General features: G+C 38.7%; 1 protein-coding gene across 1 annotated transcript; it reads right to left on the bottom strand.

Moving 5' to 3' along the window:
* Positions 1–1054: 1054 nt before the first annotated feature.
* On the bottom strand, positions 1055–17206 carry sptlc1 (serine palmitoyltransferase, long chain base subunit 1). Its single transcript, XM_067574249.1, has 15 exons — positions 17115–17206; positions 14691–14798; positions 14505–14599; positions 12209–12302; positions 12021–12093; positions 11355–11487; positions 10559–10688; positions 9946–10035; positions 8997–9104; positions 6647–6742; positions 5839–5935; positions 5558–5612; positions 4394–4511; positions 3987–4060; positions 1055–1846 (listed from the first exon to the last, which is right to left on the bottom strand). Exons 1-15 carry the CDS (start codon positions 17166–17168, stop codon positions 1753–1755), a joined length of 1419 nt encoding a protein of 472 aa, XP_067430350.1. The 5' UTR covers positions 17169–17206; the 3' UTR covers positions 1055–1752.
* Between the last annotated feature and the right edge of the window lie 355 nt (positions 17207–17561).

Below are 17561 nucleotides of genomic sequence, written 5' to 3'. Positions count from 1 at the left end.
ATTAATCCCTTTATCCCAACCATATCTGTATGATGGGACCACCTTGGACTGGGCTTTGGTGACTGGGGGGGCTCTTGGGGCTTTGGGGACGGGACTGGTTTGGGACAGTGGCAATTTTTTGACACTTTAATCTTTATTTGCAAGAGATTTACAGCATCAGGAAGCGCCCGACTTTATGGACTTGCAATCATAGTCTATGAAAATGATGGACACAGCCACCGTGAGGTCATCCATTGATTTGTGGACTCCCGTTGTAAGCGTCGAGTTTGGCATTTTGACCGTCACCATCTTGTTTTTTTGGAGCCAGAGGTGAAGAGAAGTGACCATATTTGGACGAGAGTGTGGAGCTCGCTGGTCAGGAGCTCTCCAGGGTCCAACACACCGTTGTGGTAGCGACTCGTCAATCTCAACGTTGCAAAGTTCTAAACATACGCTGATTTATCGTGATTTACTCTAAATGGGGCCATAATCTACAAAATGAACATCATGCTGTATTGAAACTGGCGATTGAGACCATAAACTCATTAGGAAAGTGTTTACTGAGGAAATAAGTGAGAAACATGGTCATTTTCCATAAACTTCTATCCAAACGGACTCAGCCTGTAGAGTCGCCCCCTGCTGGCCATTAGAGAATGCAGATTTAAGGCACTTCCATATTGGCTTCACTTTTCAGACCCGGAGCTGCCCGTTTGCGTACAATACTCGACTACTTTAACTAGCTCTCTGTCCTTGCAGATACATGTATTAGTATTGAATAGAGCATTGCAGACAGTTGACAACTGTGCCATTGACAAGGAGAAAACCTGTAGGGGCTTTGGCAGCATATTAATAACAAAAAATAAAACGACACTGGTCTGCCAATAGGAAACTCAGTTTACATATGCTTCTACAGAGGATGGACTGTTAACTGTGTCTTATTGAAACCTATTCAGACCATGCTGTTGGAATACCTGAATCAAAAACCTAAATTGCACAACTAAAAAGGCGTGTGCAGTTTTCTCTTTCAAACCAGATGTATAATCAATCCATAAAAAAAGCCCACAAACACCACAACTTAATTTAAATCAGATGTATTTATGTTTCATAAAAGTAAAGGGATCAGAAATGCAAAAAAAAAAAAAAAAAATCCAAAACAAAAAACAACTGGAAACACAACTGAAAAACAAAGAATAAAAATTCTGGTGTAAAAGTCAGTGTCTATTTTAGGAAAAAACAACTAGTGGCAATATAAAATCAGGACCCATGTGCAGAGTTGATGTACTAGAGCACTGCAGACATACTGTATTAAATAAAACAATGAGCACAGTGTCTACTCTTTGGTCAGTACATAAAAAGCAACAAGTCATTTGGTCTGTGGACATCAAGTTTAGTTTTCACTGCAGTTGATTTTCTTTATTAGTGACTTGAAGCCATTATCATTCATTCATGACAGTCCTGCAGAAGGCCAACACTTTCATTCATAACAATATAAAACATGTAGTACATGTAGTATGAATATGACACATGATAAATGAGAACAAAGGCAAATAATTATTAAGAAACAAACAAAAGCAAGGCTAGGCGATATAAAATGTGTAATTATCAGTAAAGATCCTCACGACACATTCAGTGTACAGAGCTCACAGTCTGTGAATGAGAGTGTCTGGTTGGGAGTGCTCCCCTTACAGTGATGTCCTACCCGGTCCACTGAGTGGACTGCTTCTAAAACTCCAGTATATCTGCTTAGATTCAGCAGGGATGAACTCTGTGCTGTCATTTGAGGATGGCTGAAGCTGCTTCCTGAATACAAGACACAGCCTTCTGGATGTCCTCCTCTGTCTGTTCGATGGTGACCACCACTCTGATGCTGAGGACACACAGGTGCAACAGTCAATACCAAGACTAAAAACATGTACAGGGGTGATTCTATTGAAACATTTTCACACTTATTTCCATAGTGAAACAATTCACTGAGCTTTACACCTTCTGCCTTATCATAAGGTGGTGATTTATGAAAAATTTACATAAGTTAAATAATGTACATACAATAATTTTACTCATGTGTCCCATATATTCTTCTACTGTTAAATTTCCTCCATCTCCTCCCTGTCTTATCTTGATTCAAAATCACTCAAATTTCCATGATTCACTTTCACCACACCTTTCTCTGTTACCATCTTCATAAATATTGTCATTCTTTTCCAATTAAACCTTTTTATTGAAATATTTTCTTTAAACTTCAAGAGACCCAACTTAAAAGCAATCAGTGAGTAAATCACACATACCATGTTTGACTATTATGATGTAAGAGAGGAAGAGTTTGTTACATTGATGCATCAATTTAAGTTACAGGAGATTATTTAGAGTTGTTTCCTCCATATCCATATGTAGGAATACATGTGATATACTTAAAGCATTTATAAGATAGGTTCACAATTTTTCAGGTGTGTCTTAAAACAACAACTAGGTCAGGAACTTTGGCACTAAAAAGACTGTAACGTTGAAAGATATCTACTTAATTTGACTCATTTGGACGCTGAAGCTTCATATTAGTTTCAGATAAACTTTTAAATACATTTTTGCACAGAAGGAGGACTGTGGATTTTATCCTCCATCACTTCCATTGTAAGTACATTATGAAGGGATCTTCTAATGGTCAGTATGAACAGGAGGAATGATTACAGCAAGAAAAATATGTTTCACTGTTCATTTGGACACCTGACTGTTGTTTTAAGACACATTTGAAATGAAATGACTAAAAGTCTTTCCTGTGAAAGCACAGACATGAGGAAAGTGTCCTTCAGTTATTACCTTGTGCTCACAACTCAAATAAAACACAACAAAGGTAAGTTGTTGGCTGTACTTATGAAGCCTGCAGGCAATACTCAGGGCAGTTAAAACTAACTGAAACTCTCTGCATTTTGTGGTAAAAAAAAGTATTTCATTTGTTTTTATTAAAAGATAATTCTCCTAAAAGACAGCATCCTTTATTGTAAAGATGAAAATGAAACACTATTTAATGATTTTAAAGGTTCATTGTTGACATTAGAATTTGTTTGAATTTTTTATATAACATAACTTTTATCATAAGGTAGCAGGTCTTTATAGAAGAACTATTTTGGATTTTAGGGTTAGTGCATTATAATGCAACAATTTACATGATAGAGATAATATGCATTTATATATAAATGCAACTTTAATCGCTGATTTTATTGTATCTAAACTAAAAGCTTAACCAAGTCAATTTGCTTTGTATCCAGTTGTTGAAATTCACTTTGCACACACATATCCTTTGTCTTTCTCACTTGCAATAAACTCTGTGGAAATTTTATGGTGATAAATGCATCAGATGCACATGTTTCAACCGTAATAGTTTTGCACTGTTCAAAATTCCACAGAAGTGGTGAAGTCACTGTCTGTTAACACTGATTAGATTGATGACTGTCAATCCCACATCAGAGGAGACACACAGGTGGAGCAGTGTTTTTCCCTGTGATGAAACAGAGCCCAACACACTTCAAACCCAGTGTCTGAAGCAAGACATAAAGATGATAACATTGAGGTAGAGGAACAATGTAGGAGCAGCAGTAACAGTAACTCAATGCTTTTTTTAAGAGCTGATGGCAAAACAACTAACATGTAGTAAACTTCACATTCATGATTATGAGTTTCCTGTTCCTTTAAAATGTTTGCAGATTCAAAACATCTGCTGCTCAAAGAAAATAAAGTCATTATCTCTCTCTCTCTCTCTTCAGCAATAAACAAAGTAACTTTTTACTCTGCCATCAGGAATATTAATATCATGACTGTTAAGATTACTGCTGGTGTCACTACTACAACACTTCTACTACCACAGTCCCACTATGACTACTGTTACATGGTAAAAATTAACCATCATTAAAATAAAATGTGAGAAACTGTTTATGGAACTATTAGTAAGTCACTATTTAATTAGTATATGATCAGTATATATGCTAGAGTATCTCCAGCAGTGATATACAGCTTACCTGGGTGCAGGGAGATATCGCTCCTCTTTTTCCAGGTAACGAGCAAGAGTCAGAGCCACGTGTCTCTCCAAACACTGATACAGAAAACATGGGAACTACTGTGAGACACTCAAGACAGACTGCACTAGCGCATCATCAATTTCTCTACAGATGCAGGAGAATTTGAAATATATATATATATCTACAGTATTTTTAGCCAATAAATTGTTATGATTTCTAACATATGGACATTTTTTGTTAAGGGCATAAGAACCAAATATGACAAAGTTAAATTGTTATCAAAGAGCTACCTCTGGCCTGGGAGTATAGAGATTAAAAGAATACTATCATCATCATCATCATCATCATCTTTCAATATCCTATGGTGCAGGAGTGTGATGTATTCTGCTGGAAAAAGGAGAACTTACATAATCTACAATAGTGCGGAGCAGCTGCATGTCAGAGTCTCTGGAGCCTGAACTTCTCTCCAGCTGTAAGTGAAGAGCCGGAGCCAATGGTACTCCTACTAACTTCAGGCCTGGAGTTCTGTAATACGTGGATGATAAAGAAAAAACTGAAATTATGACATAATATAATGCTATGGAAAGCCCATTTCCACCAACGTGATGAAAAAAAAATTCATTATAGGCCTTGTTGCAAGTTGCTTTGGATAGAAGCCAAATGCTTAAATGTAAATGTTTAAATTGAAAAAATCATGTTATTACAACTTGCACAAAAAGGTTATTTTTAGTCAAAAAGTAAAGTAGATGGTAGCTGCGACATTAGCTGTTCTGAGTCATGACAGTCCTGTAAACTGTGACGTGATTAGTTTCACTACATGCTCACTGCTGCAGTCTACGGGACAGTGGTGACTCCTAGTGCTGTCATTATTCAGATGTGATAGATTCAAACTGAGGACTACCACTTTATATCAGATGGGAAAAGGCCATCCTATTATTGCTGTGAACAGATCAAAACATGAACATGTCTATGTCGTATTGCATTGAACTAAAGTTGTGGTGAATCATTACATTACAACAGAAATAAACAGGAGGCTGCTGAGAGAAGCAGGAAGGTAAAGTCATGTGAATGTTAACTGGCTTCTGCATTGTTTTTATGCCGTAGAGGAACTTTCTACAGCAGCTTTTCATTTGCTGTGAGAAAAGTTTTACACCTGCTTTTCTCTGGTATTTATCAGAGATCATTTCTGTGAGTGGGCAGTGCAGTAGCTGTTTGTATGAATAAACATTCCCACCTCCCATATTTTGCACCTCTGAACAGGAGCCACTTAAATAATGATTGTATAAGATCAAACACACTATACTCAGAGGTGCCACTCTGTGTCGTCCTTTAGTAAATGAAAAACACAATTGGAGTGTTTAGTGCCCACAGGAGGGCCACAAATGCTTTGTTAATATCCCCCTTTGTGTAAGTTTTGCTGGCAAGAATCAAATTTAAATTTTTAGACAATTTCACATATACATAGAGGTCTTTATGAAACATTTTTTTATGAAAGTGTTTTTACTGTGAGGTATTTAAACCCACACTGACAGACTGTAATCACAGAAAAAATATCATGGTGTGGAACTTACCCCTGTAACGCCTTGTAAACATGTTTGCACTTTTCCCTCAGAACAGTAAAAATATCTGTAAAGCAGATAAAGATTGATAGATGAGTGGAAACAGGTAAAAAAGAAAAGAAAACACAACTGTGTCTACTAAAAAATATGTATATAAACAGGGGGAATTAGAAAATGGAAATTGAAAAGCCTGTAATAATATTCTGTCTCAGACAGGTTCAGGTATAGTTCAGGTAAATAGGACCCAAAACGGAAAGATAAAGAGGAGTAAGCTGTAAAAAAAAACAGAGTACCTGGATCCTCCTCCATGATGTTGAGGGCCTCTATGGCAGCAGCAGCCAGCATGGGAGGCAGGGAGGCAGAGAAACAGTAGCCCTGGCCCGACAGACGCTACGAAACACAGACACGCTGATGTTACTTTTTACTCTATCATATGGATGTCTGTAGGAATAGTATTTTCACACTGATCAACAGAAACATATCTCTCTATATAAAGCAAGGAATCTCTATCTGTCTGTCTGTATGTATGTCCTTCACGCATCTTGAGAACCATTTATCCAATCTACTTCATACCTGGCAGGTGGATTCAAGGAAGTACAACGTCGATGTGTGAAGTTGTTTGGATGAGCAGTTCTCAAGAAACATATAATAATACCTTATAAACAACATTGCTTCCACAATGTTAATTTGCTTCTTCTTCTGCCCATGCAGTTAACGAGTGGAAATACAGACAGCACCACTCTGCCAATGCAACCCACATTGTGGTCAGAGGTGGGATTACATCCATAGTGATAAGAACTACCATCAGAGAATGAATTGAAAAAGTTTAGAGAGTTAAGCTCTCCTAAACTCTAAAGTTTAGGGAACATCAGTAAATTGTAGCATCTACCGATAGTCTGCATGACAACCTGCTCCTTTCCTACTATGACAAGTCAAGGCGTGTGGTTACTTTCTGATAATACAGTGTCAAACCTTTAAGTGGAGCAGAGGTAAAGTGCAATTGATTAACAACTTCATCAAAACTTCAACTCTAGTGAACTGGTACATTCTTAAACAGTCATTTTTTTAATCCAGCATCAACAAAACCCCTGTTGTATTTACCTGGTGGTCAATCACAAAGGAGCGTCCGCAGCAGAAGCCTCCAATGGAGGCCACAGCGTTCTCCATGTTAGCACTGATCAGGTCGATGTCATCTATCTGCATGGAGCAGAGATGGTACTAGATTATCAATCCACACATGAGACACATGACAAATATACCCTACACTGACAAAGTGTAGTCTGGATCTAAATTCCATGTGTCATCTTTATCTTGAAGTAAGAAGATAATTTAGCTCCTTAAAAACTAATTTTTCTAAAATTTTGCCTAAAAATGGAAGTTTAGAAATTGGTCTAAAATTGCTGAATACAGATGAGTCAAAGTTGTTTTTCCTTGAGAAGGGGTTTCACCATAGCAGTCTTATTTGTGGTTAGAAAAACACCTGTCTGTAAAGAATAGTTAATAATAGCTTGGATCTCATGTGATGAATAGTTAAAGTTGTTTTAAAAATGGTGGTGGGGATGGGATCAGGAGGGCAAGTGGAGGGCTTAAGCTGGGATACTACCTTCAGAAGAATTTCAGTGTCAACCAGGGCAAAAGAGATCAGTCCTTAGCTAAGTAATACCAGACCTGATGGTGGTTATCTTATCCCTGGTCAATTGTTGAAAAGAGGATTTTTGGATTACTCTGTTTATCACTGATCAGTTTGGAGAAATGAGTCTAGTATTTCTGATTGCCTTTTTGTACACACCAAGATGCTCCTGGAAAATGTCACGGTGGATATGGAATTTTCTCCATTTCTCCTTTTTTTGTTTGACAGGGGCAACAGTGTCAATTGTTGATCAAAGTTTTGTAGTTAGTTGATTTACCAGATCATCACATGAATTGGGTAAAATAACTGCTGGTATGCTTTCTTAACAGGTCATGAAATTTGAAGCAAACTTAGGGGTTAGACACCATTTTTTAACAAGGGTTTCTGTATTTTTCTGTGCTGTGCAGGGTAAAACAAAAATGATCACACATAGCAGGCAAGACCTGTGACATGCTGAGTAAAATCCATATGATTCAGAATATTTAAAAATTCCATTGCTTTGGACTCTGACTTATTGTCCACATGTAGGTTAAAATCACTTATGATAATGCTTTTGATAAGGCTTTTATCATGATTACTGCAGATAATAGATAAGAATTCTGAAGTCGGCTAGGAAGAGGGAGCGTTGCTTGGGGGGGCCTGTATAAAAGTTACTACCAGCACAGTGCCACCACACCTGAGTATAGTGGCATGATGTTCAAACGAACAAAAGTCACCTAAAGATATGTCTCTGCTAGCAAGAGCAGATGAGAAAATAGTTGCAGTCCCACTGTCTTGTCTACAGGAGTAGGAGGAACTATAGTTATGGGGCCTAAACATACAGTCCAGTTTGCGCTCCATAATAAGGTCATTAATAAGAAATGTCTTATTAGAAAGTGAACATACCTTAAAAAGTGGCCTAGTCAATGTCTCTGGGCTGTTACTGAATCAGTTTACTTTTTAAAGAGACTGATATGAAGTTGTTCCTATGAGATCCTTGATGTGGTTGCTGTCCATTGTATTATTATGGTCGGAGATGATAGTTCCAAGAGAAATTAACAGTAGGAGACAGTAGTCCAAATAATTAAGTGTAGAGCTACATATGCTAAGGGAGGTAATAGTAGGCTCTTCTAACCACAAGGGGAGCTAGTGTGGTTTGTAGGGGAGAGAGACCGGAGTGACCAGGAGTGGACATGCAATGGAGGATTGTCAGGGTGAGGGAGAGTTCCAGATTGAGTAGAATAAATTGTCAGTTTAAGTGTGTGAGCCTAGGCCATTGGGGTGAACGCCATCACAACAGAAGAAGGCTGAGTGTTTCCAGAACAGGTTAAAATTGTCAATAAAGCTACGTTGCAGGCTGTACAGGTTCAATGCAGCCAGACTGGAGGCTAAGAGTGTGGCTAAAACGACCCATGCTGCGGTCTTAACTCTATGAACACTGACAATGAGGGCTTATATGATTTTAGGCCATCTTTGTTTATTGAAAAAGTTGATCAAATTGAATATATTAGTCACATGATTACAATAAATCTTTATTGGAGCCAATAAGTTCACTGCAGTTCATCAGCACAAAAACGCTGCTGCACACCAGATGAATGTAGGCAGGTGCAGGCCTGAGGCATAGCATCATACCACAAACATAAGAATGTTAAAAACAAAAAAAAATGGAAAGACGTTGTCACTGTGCTATAATATACTGACCTACTCTTATGACCACAGCAGAGACTACGTAACAACCTGTTCTCAGGTTCAAGTGTTTCTCAGAACAGTTTCTGATACGCTGCTTGGACCTTTACTGTGCAAGTGTACAGTTTTTCTTTATTTCAAGTTGAGTGTACTCACATTGACCCCAAAGTGCTCTGTGACCCCTCGGCCGTGTTCTCCCAACACACCAAAAGACATGCTCTCTTCCAGGAAGATCCGCACCTTGTACTTGTACTTCAGCTTCACCTGGAAGTTACACAAATACAATAATTGGAGACGTGGAATACTATCATACCATATTAGATATAGTTTCCATGTTTGTAAGTAATGAAGCTGAAGTTTAGGAATCGAAAGCTGACTGTTAGACCTGTGTAAAGCTGACACATACTGCTGATTGTTAACAGTAATGGCTACCTGGACTGCTGGAGCATCAATGGCAAACAAATCATGAAGTTATGAGGCAAGGGGCACGTGTTAGAGTAGAGTTACTCCATTTGCATATTTCCCAGATGTACCACCTGATTGCTCAGTTGACTACAGATGATGACAGAACATCAGTTCTCAATGCTCAACAACTTTGGCTACTTTGCAGCTTTTAATGTACTGTTGAGAGAAGGTTTGTGAATCAAAAAGGCAAAGATTCAGCTAGAGATCAGTTGGATGTTTGAAGTAGTTACATGATGTTAAATGTTCATACACAGCACTGTTATGTTCTCAACATGAAGTCGTCAGGATTACAAACAGAAGGAAATGTCCTCAAAAATCAGGACTTCTTACATCATAAACTGTGGTCACAACACCTTTACACTGACTCAAAGACACGTAACAAGATATATGAGTAACAGTACAGCCTCAAAAATGATTGATGAGTTAAACAATGTCATGTCCACAAATTAGGAATGGGCCTGCAGATGGCTCTTAATGATTATTTAATCATGGCTCTACTGACAGCAGTTATACAGGGATTCATAAACTGACCAGGCTTTCGGTCATTAAGTTTATTTTGTCGAGAAAGTTGAAGGACAGACAGACAGAGACTGCTTCCGTTTTAGTTAGATAAGTAGCTTTTAAAGTGCATTTATTTTACCAGTTCAGGGAGAGGACAGACATCTGCAGTGTTGATGTACAGCCCCTCTACTACAATGAACTTCCGGGTCACTCGAGCCTTACGAGGGTTCTGCAACAGAAACAAAAGATATTAGTATATGAGACTTTGACAGAAAGAAAAGAAAGTAAAGAAAAGAAAGTAAGATATAGAACATTTAGGTAAAAAAGCTGAGAGAAATGGGATAAAAATAATATTTGCACTAAAGCTTTATGTGCAGGATTTACCCCACCCTACGCATCCATCTGCTTTGTCTGCTGTAGAACTCCACTACACCCTGATCCCCAAACTATTTTCACAGTGTTTATTTGTGTCATAAAGCAACAAACACATAACACACTTGTACTTCTATAGTAATCTGCACACATTCATTCTCCTGCTATTTAACCCTGACACAGGTCTACAAACACTGACATGTCCCCCACACACATGCAAACAAATTCACTCCTTACTTCACCCCAAGCTACCCAAGATTAACCTAACGCTGCTAGGCCATTATAAGCCCACCTCTCACACTGTGTGCTTTTGTCCTGCCTATCAGTCATTCCCTCGTCTCTACCTTCATACAGTAAGAATGCTTAAGCCCTGTACTGACCTTCAGGTCCTCCAGCTCCTGCTCCTTCAGCAGCCTCTCCAGATCTTCCATGTCGTTGTGTTTGAAGTATTTGATATAGCTGCGAGATGCTTGAAGGCCCTTTTGGATGGAGAAGCAGGCTGCCTCATCCCTGGATATATAACCAACGACACAACACAAAATGATGGGACGCAAATCCCACACGTTCTTTTTAACTTAAAGCTCTATAGACAGAATATATAATTAGAGAGAAAAATGGAGAGATGTCTTCAGGAATTTGTTTCAATTGGGCAAGTTGTGATTGTTCTTTCAGTTAGCTAGTGCTGGTCATGCTTCATGCTATCTGGAGACGCTGGAAGACGCCAAGAGCGGAAACAGCTGATCAGTCATGTGAGTTAAATGTTTATTCCACAAATGTGTTTCCGTTACCCATTTTGTGCAAGAACTCTTATTCGACATTTCCAAAATCCACCTCAAGCTAGCGTAAAAAATTATTTGCAAAATTGAGGAAGTTTTTTTTTTTGAATTCTGGTGTTTCCATGAAGCTTTTTTAATGTGATACTTCATAATGCGCATAAAAATAGTATAATGGGAACACGGCTATTGTCAGCTGAAAGATGCCGTCAGCAGGTAAGCAGTACTTGACCAAATACTGCAGAATCACATTCTATATGACCATACAGTATATTCATGCACTGGCATGAACATATGGTCATGTGACATTTTACAGTGGATTTGTATAAAATATTTTTTTCAGTCTGATCACTGCTTGCTGGTTCAGTATTGTTTCAAACCTGTTAGCAGAGACAGTACTTACACAAAGATGATGTCTCCCCTCTTGGAGTAGGCAGGGATCGCACTAGCGATGGTGGCAAAGCCATAAGAATAGATGATGGCCTCTTCTGTTTTCATGAATTTGGCCAGACGACTCTCCAGCTCCAGGTGAACATCTGTTAGAGAAACAATGAAAAATCATAATGATAAAATCATTATGTCATAATCGTGATGTCATCTGACCAAGTCAACATAAATCCAGGTTATTGACAGAGCTGCACTGTTTTTTCAGGTATACTGATATTTGATGATTGATCATAGAGAAGTGATCACCCCCCCCCCCACCAAGCAGTGAACAGTGACAGTGAAACATAAAGTGGTGTTTTAAGATTCATACACCATGGACACCAGAAATATGCTGGCTTAGTGTGGACAAAGGGTTGAAACAGAGAGATGGATTAAGATGCATTAAAAATAAACATCCTAATGTGGATGTGCTCTAAGAAGATGTAACAGCGTTAAGCTTGCGGGTGAGTATGCTTGACCGAGAAAGGTTGCAGCCTACGACTGACTGCTAACAGCTCATCCTACCACAGCTCTACCCAGGGCCCATCACTTTAACACATATTGGAGTGAGAGTATCCAAACCTTAAGAAACACATGGTCGACACTGTCTCTGTTTTTTATTTTCTTTTTTTTTTGTACTCACCAAAAGTTCCATAAAAGCCTCTTGGACCACATGTTCCAACACCATATTTCTTCAGAGATGACAAAGCCTTTTGCTGTGAGAAAAGGGGAAAGGAATGTATTCAATGTTCCAATCATACATGGATGCAAAATAAAAAACACTCAGTAAAATTACAAGTAGTGCTGTCTTTAAAAAGACAAAATACTGACCTTAACCCGCTCGTTGTCCAGGAGACCCAGGAAATTAAATGATGCAAAGTTGGTGCACTCTTTCCCATTGATTATGATTTTGTGGCTGGGAGGGCTGGAATGAAAAACAGTGTTTAACACTGACTGACAGAGCATAAAACAGTGTTATGCATTTTTAACTCAATCACCATTTACACACTCCGGTGATCATTTTCCACTATAGTGTGTAGTGTGGTCTGCAATTTACCATGTATTTTTGTCATTTAAAAGAAATACATGATATGTGGTTTAAAGCTAAAAAAAGCAAATAAGATGACATTAAGTAGAAGAACCTGCAGTGGCTGCAAAACTCACAATAAATGACCCATTCAGCTTCATACCCTGAATGTGTACAGGGGCTACCATGCAAGGTCCCAACCTGCCCATCAGAGGAAATCTAATCATTCATACACATTCACACACTGATGGCACTATTAGGAGTTAAGTATCTTGCCCAAGGACCCATCGACATGCAGACTGGAGGAGCCGGGAATCGAACCGCTGATCTTCCGATTAGTGGACGACCCGCTCTACCTCCTGATCCACAGCCGCCCCTAATGAGCACAACTGTGTTAAGGAGGCTTTCCTCTGTAGCTCAGAGATTTTGTTTGATGGCTTACCAAACAAAGAGACAATAAAATCAAAAAATAAAAAGACATTCCCACGTCAGCAGGAACCGTTGAACGACACATTGAAGAAAGCTGTCCACATAACACAGCATCACTGAAATATACAACTACATCAGTGGCTTGAGTCAGAGTTCACAACAGGATTTGGATGGATGGACATGGACTGGATTTATCTCTGATACACAGGACACACAGGACATGGTAATGGAGCTGATGGAGCTGAAGAGCTCAACACTGTGGGTGACAGTTTGCAGAGCTACGGAAACAGCAGGGCATGACCATGAAACATGCATTTTCACCTACTGCATAACTCTACCAGAGAAGTTTAGCTGTCTCAGATCATTGCCTTGACTTTGCTGACAGTCTTCTGATCAACATATAACAAGATATTCTCGCACATGAAAAGCATGTTCAGCCCATCCCGCAGTCGTTCCACAACGGACCACTCTGAGGCTTCTGTGCAACTTAAAGTGACTAAGTACAACCCCCCGATAATGGAGCTTAGCAAAGAAAAGCAAGGCCAGGGATCACATTCACTAGTAGGAATCTATTTATTTGTAGCACATATGGCTTTGCATAATGGAGCTCTTTGTCCCAGTCTCTTTTTTCATCTCAGATGTGATTGTTTTCATAAGGATGGTAGCATTCTTGTACAGTGCTCATATTTCTGTTTGTTAAGACCCAAAAGCACTAAAAGTGATATTGATCTGCCTCATTTGATGCTCCTATGGCGCACTGTGAACACCACAACTCTCAGTTTTGGCCTGGGTTGTGTCTAATGCAACATGGCTTCACATGATGAGGAGTTACATGAACAAGTAAGAAACCAGATTATGAGACTTCAAGATCATCAGTAGACTACTGCACAGAAGCCAAAACACAGTTGCAACAGTGGTCAGGATGTACAGGAGGACACATACTATCAATAACAGAAGGTGCAGTGGCCATCCTGGAAAAATGAAAGCCCACACAATTCGCTATTTATGCAACCTTGCATGGAAAAACAGACAAGCAACTGCTCCTAACTTAGCACAAGGATTATCTGTGGAAATTTGTGTTTCAGTGACTGCTCAGACAGTGCAAAGGACATTGCATGAAGTCAACGTCTATGGACGACGTCCAAGAAGGAAACCATTACTCACAAAACGGCACAGAACTGCCAGATTAAAGTTTGCCAAAGAACATGAAAAGAAGCCTGATGAATACTGGCGGCACATTCTTTGATCAGATGAAACCAAAATGAATTGATTTGGATCAGATGGGATCCAGTATGTTTCTAATAATTAATGAAAAGATACCTCCCAGTCTCAAGAAGTTTGGCAAGAGGGGAATTTTCCAATATGACAACAATCCCAAACACAATGTTGAGTTTTTAAAGAAGAAAAAAGTGAAAACTATGACCTGGCCAAGTGTGTCCCCTGACCTGAATCCAATAAAACATCTTTGGAGTATTTTAAAGCAGAAGGTAGAGCAACAAAATCCCTCCAGCAAAGAGCAGCTGAAAAGAATCACCTGTGAAGAATGACAGAACATCTTCACAGTGACTGAAGTCTATGAGCACATTTGGGTGGACCCTTGGCCCTTGTGGACATTTGGCTTCAGCCAATGTTTGAGGGAAGTAAAACAGAGGGGTGTCCTATGTGTTTTACCCTGTGACGACATCGTATTTGAGGGAGGGATGGTCTTTGGAAAAAGGAGGAACAAGAGGCTCAGGCTGCCATTCCTCAATCAGGTCCTCCTTCTCCTGTAACACACAACCACATAACAGTTGTCTGGTGACACAAATACACAAACACTACAGCTGTTTGCTTTTCAATGCACTGTGTTGAATTTACCTTCTCTGTCAGCCGGTAGGTCTCATGGAGTTTGTAGGTCTTAGAGAAGAGAAGTCTGATGATCCATAATATGAGGATCCCCTCCAGAATCAGGTGATAAGCAGGAGCCTGAAGAAGACAGACATGGAGATTGTTTTGGTGACTAAATTCACCACATTTAGGTCCCATTTCCTCCTAGCATAAACATCTGTATAATGACAGAATTAACATTTCTGGATAATGACATCTGACCCATGAGCTTCTGTATTTACACCTGATAATAATAACAGCTTGTTATCTTGATTCTACCCACATAGTGTTTGTTTGATCTCAATATGCACATTAGTTTGGCAGGGTTGGTCAACATGTTGTGTCCCAGGTCAAGAGAAGCAATGCTGTGGATGGGGGTCATTCATATTCTTCAAGCTACGGCTGCTACTTCTGCCAGGCTTGTTGCAGCTAGCAGGAAGAGGTGGAGTTAGGTGACCTTTCAACTTGTTGGGTGGATTTTCTTCTTAGAATGTGGCCACACTGTATAGATTACATTTACAGCTGGCCGATCACATTCACCTACATTAATGTGCGTTTCTCCTTATCCATGTTGAATATCCAGATTAAGATCATATGTTAATGAAAGCTGTGAATTAGGGCTGAACAATTTATCGAAATCTTATCAAAATTGCTATATGGCCTACTGCAATATTCAAATAGCAGGGGGCACAATGTTTTTTAAAGGTGAAATGTGTGTCAAAATACCATTTTAAATTAAAAATGGTTGTGCTGCAGAGATGTCCTGACCTATTTATAATATTCTACAGACTTAAGAACATCTTTGGTACAGATCCCCACAAAAAAAAAAAAAAAAATCACACCATAATCATTTTAATATGTTTTTCAACGAAAATGACAACAATGATGTAAAAATGATCATTGCCTCTAATATCACAAATCATATCGCAATTTTTATATCAGTCAAAATAATCACAATTAGATATTTTTTCAAAATTGCATCTTTAAATCATTTTATTTCATCTTTGAGCTCCTCTGACCTCGAAAGGTAACTTTAAACAACAAAAACAAAACATGTGTATAAACTGGGGCTTGGTGCTCTGGTTGGATCCATATTTTTCCAGTTCCATTTTAAATAATGTCATTCAATACGTTCCATATTTTTTAATATTATTTCTGTTGTCCAATAATTAACTGTAATTATCCCTTTTGCTGCTTGTCAGGTTTTATTTTTTATTAGGCTAACAATCCTTTATGTCAGACATTGAATGCCTCACTCAATCTTCATAAATTGATGGACTGTGAAAGCACCATGGATGGAAATAATTCCAGAACTTAACCATTCTATCCCTAACAATTTGTTTTATTTTATAAATACATTTTAATGATGTCATTTAAACCCAACACAACTCACATATCACTTAATATTGGGTGAAATTTTGGTTGTTAAATTGGCATGTTCGTAAATGTTTTTCTCAGGTAATAAACCTATAATCCTATACAAGAAGCCCTGGATATGAACAAAGCTGCCAAACACATGTAGCAAGGTAAAAGGTGTTAGCATAGGAAACCCACCTGTAGAGTTCAGCCCAGTTAGTAATGTCATGAACTTGTCATGTATGTTACTGTTTCCACAGAATTCTGATGTTACACCACAGAACTTTCCAGTAATATATATATATATCTTTATTAATTATAGTAATTATAAAATAATGACACTGAAAAAACTTATATACCTATAGAAAGGACGGTGAACTTTCATAACAGGGTTAGTTAATCGCTGTGGATAACAATGTATGTGGCTTTCAATGGAGGAGGCAGGTGACATGAGGCTATCAGCAGAGTCTGAGAGCTTCTCTGGAGCAGTTCTGTATATCAAGCTTTTTGGTTTGGTCTGTAGCTACTGAGGCTGTTTCTATCAAACTTTACCTAAAATAGCAGCTGCACGGTTTTTAAAAAACATAAACGTCACTGTATATTTTGTTTTATTCATATTTCCGTAGTAGCGTTACATCACTTCAGGCTCACTGGCAGCTGGACTGACAAGAAGCACAATTTCAAGGGTTAAGTTAAATAACGATTACACATTCAGTGTTGCTGTTGATATTAGCTTCAACGCAATACCGTGTGATGAATCGGTTAAAATAATATTCTCCACTTTTGTAGCTAGTTACACATGAAGCTAAATAGTTTAAGTATCAACCAACTTCCTTGAAACTTTGCCTCCTCGCGTTGACTGCTCCTTAAGTTACATCAACCGCAACACAAGGAGCAGCAGGCTGCGAGTCTGTCAATCACCTTCCTCAGGCCACGGATACTTCCTGACTGAGAAGTTGACAAAATTAACATCAACACGTAGCTAAACATACGAGGAATCTGCTTGTAAACGCCAGAAAAGTATTCTACGCGACTGAGCCGCCGAGAAGAGAACATTACCTCATAAAATGCTTGCACCATTTCCACCAACACCCACTGCTGTCCCGACGCCATGTTTATCTTCCTTCTGCAACGTCATGGGTGATGTTGTATTTAAGTCCCTCACGAAAAATAGGAGACCTGAGCGTCAAGCTATAAAGTACAATGCACCCCCCTGCAAACACCACCTTGTATAAACACTAATCTCTTGATTGTACACTATTTGAGACTTGCAGTATATAATAAGTATAAATAAGTAAATAAATATTAGGAAAAAAATATATAAATAGAAAAAGGCGAGGACGGAGAGTATGGAGGATATAGCCTGCTTGGAAAATTACAGTTTATATTTCTTCCTCATTGCTCCCACCACAAGGATTTTTTAAACTTATTTTTTGGACTCTGCTGACCTTGGACTACATCCAGTAAATCACAGTGGAATAAATCTGCAGGAAACTGAGATAAATA

The sequence above is a fragment of the Thunnus thynnus genome, chromosome 19 (genome assembly GCF_963924715.1).
Source record: "Thunnus thynnus chromosome 19, fThuThy2.1, whole genome shotgun sequence".
NCBI lineage: Eukaryota > Metazoa > Chordata > Actinopteri > Scombriformes > Scombridae > Thunnus > Thunnus thynnus.
This window is presented reverse-complemented; position numbering and strand designations above follow the sequence as displayed.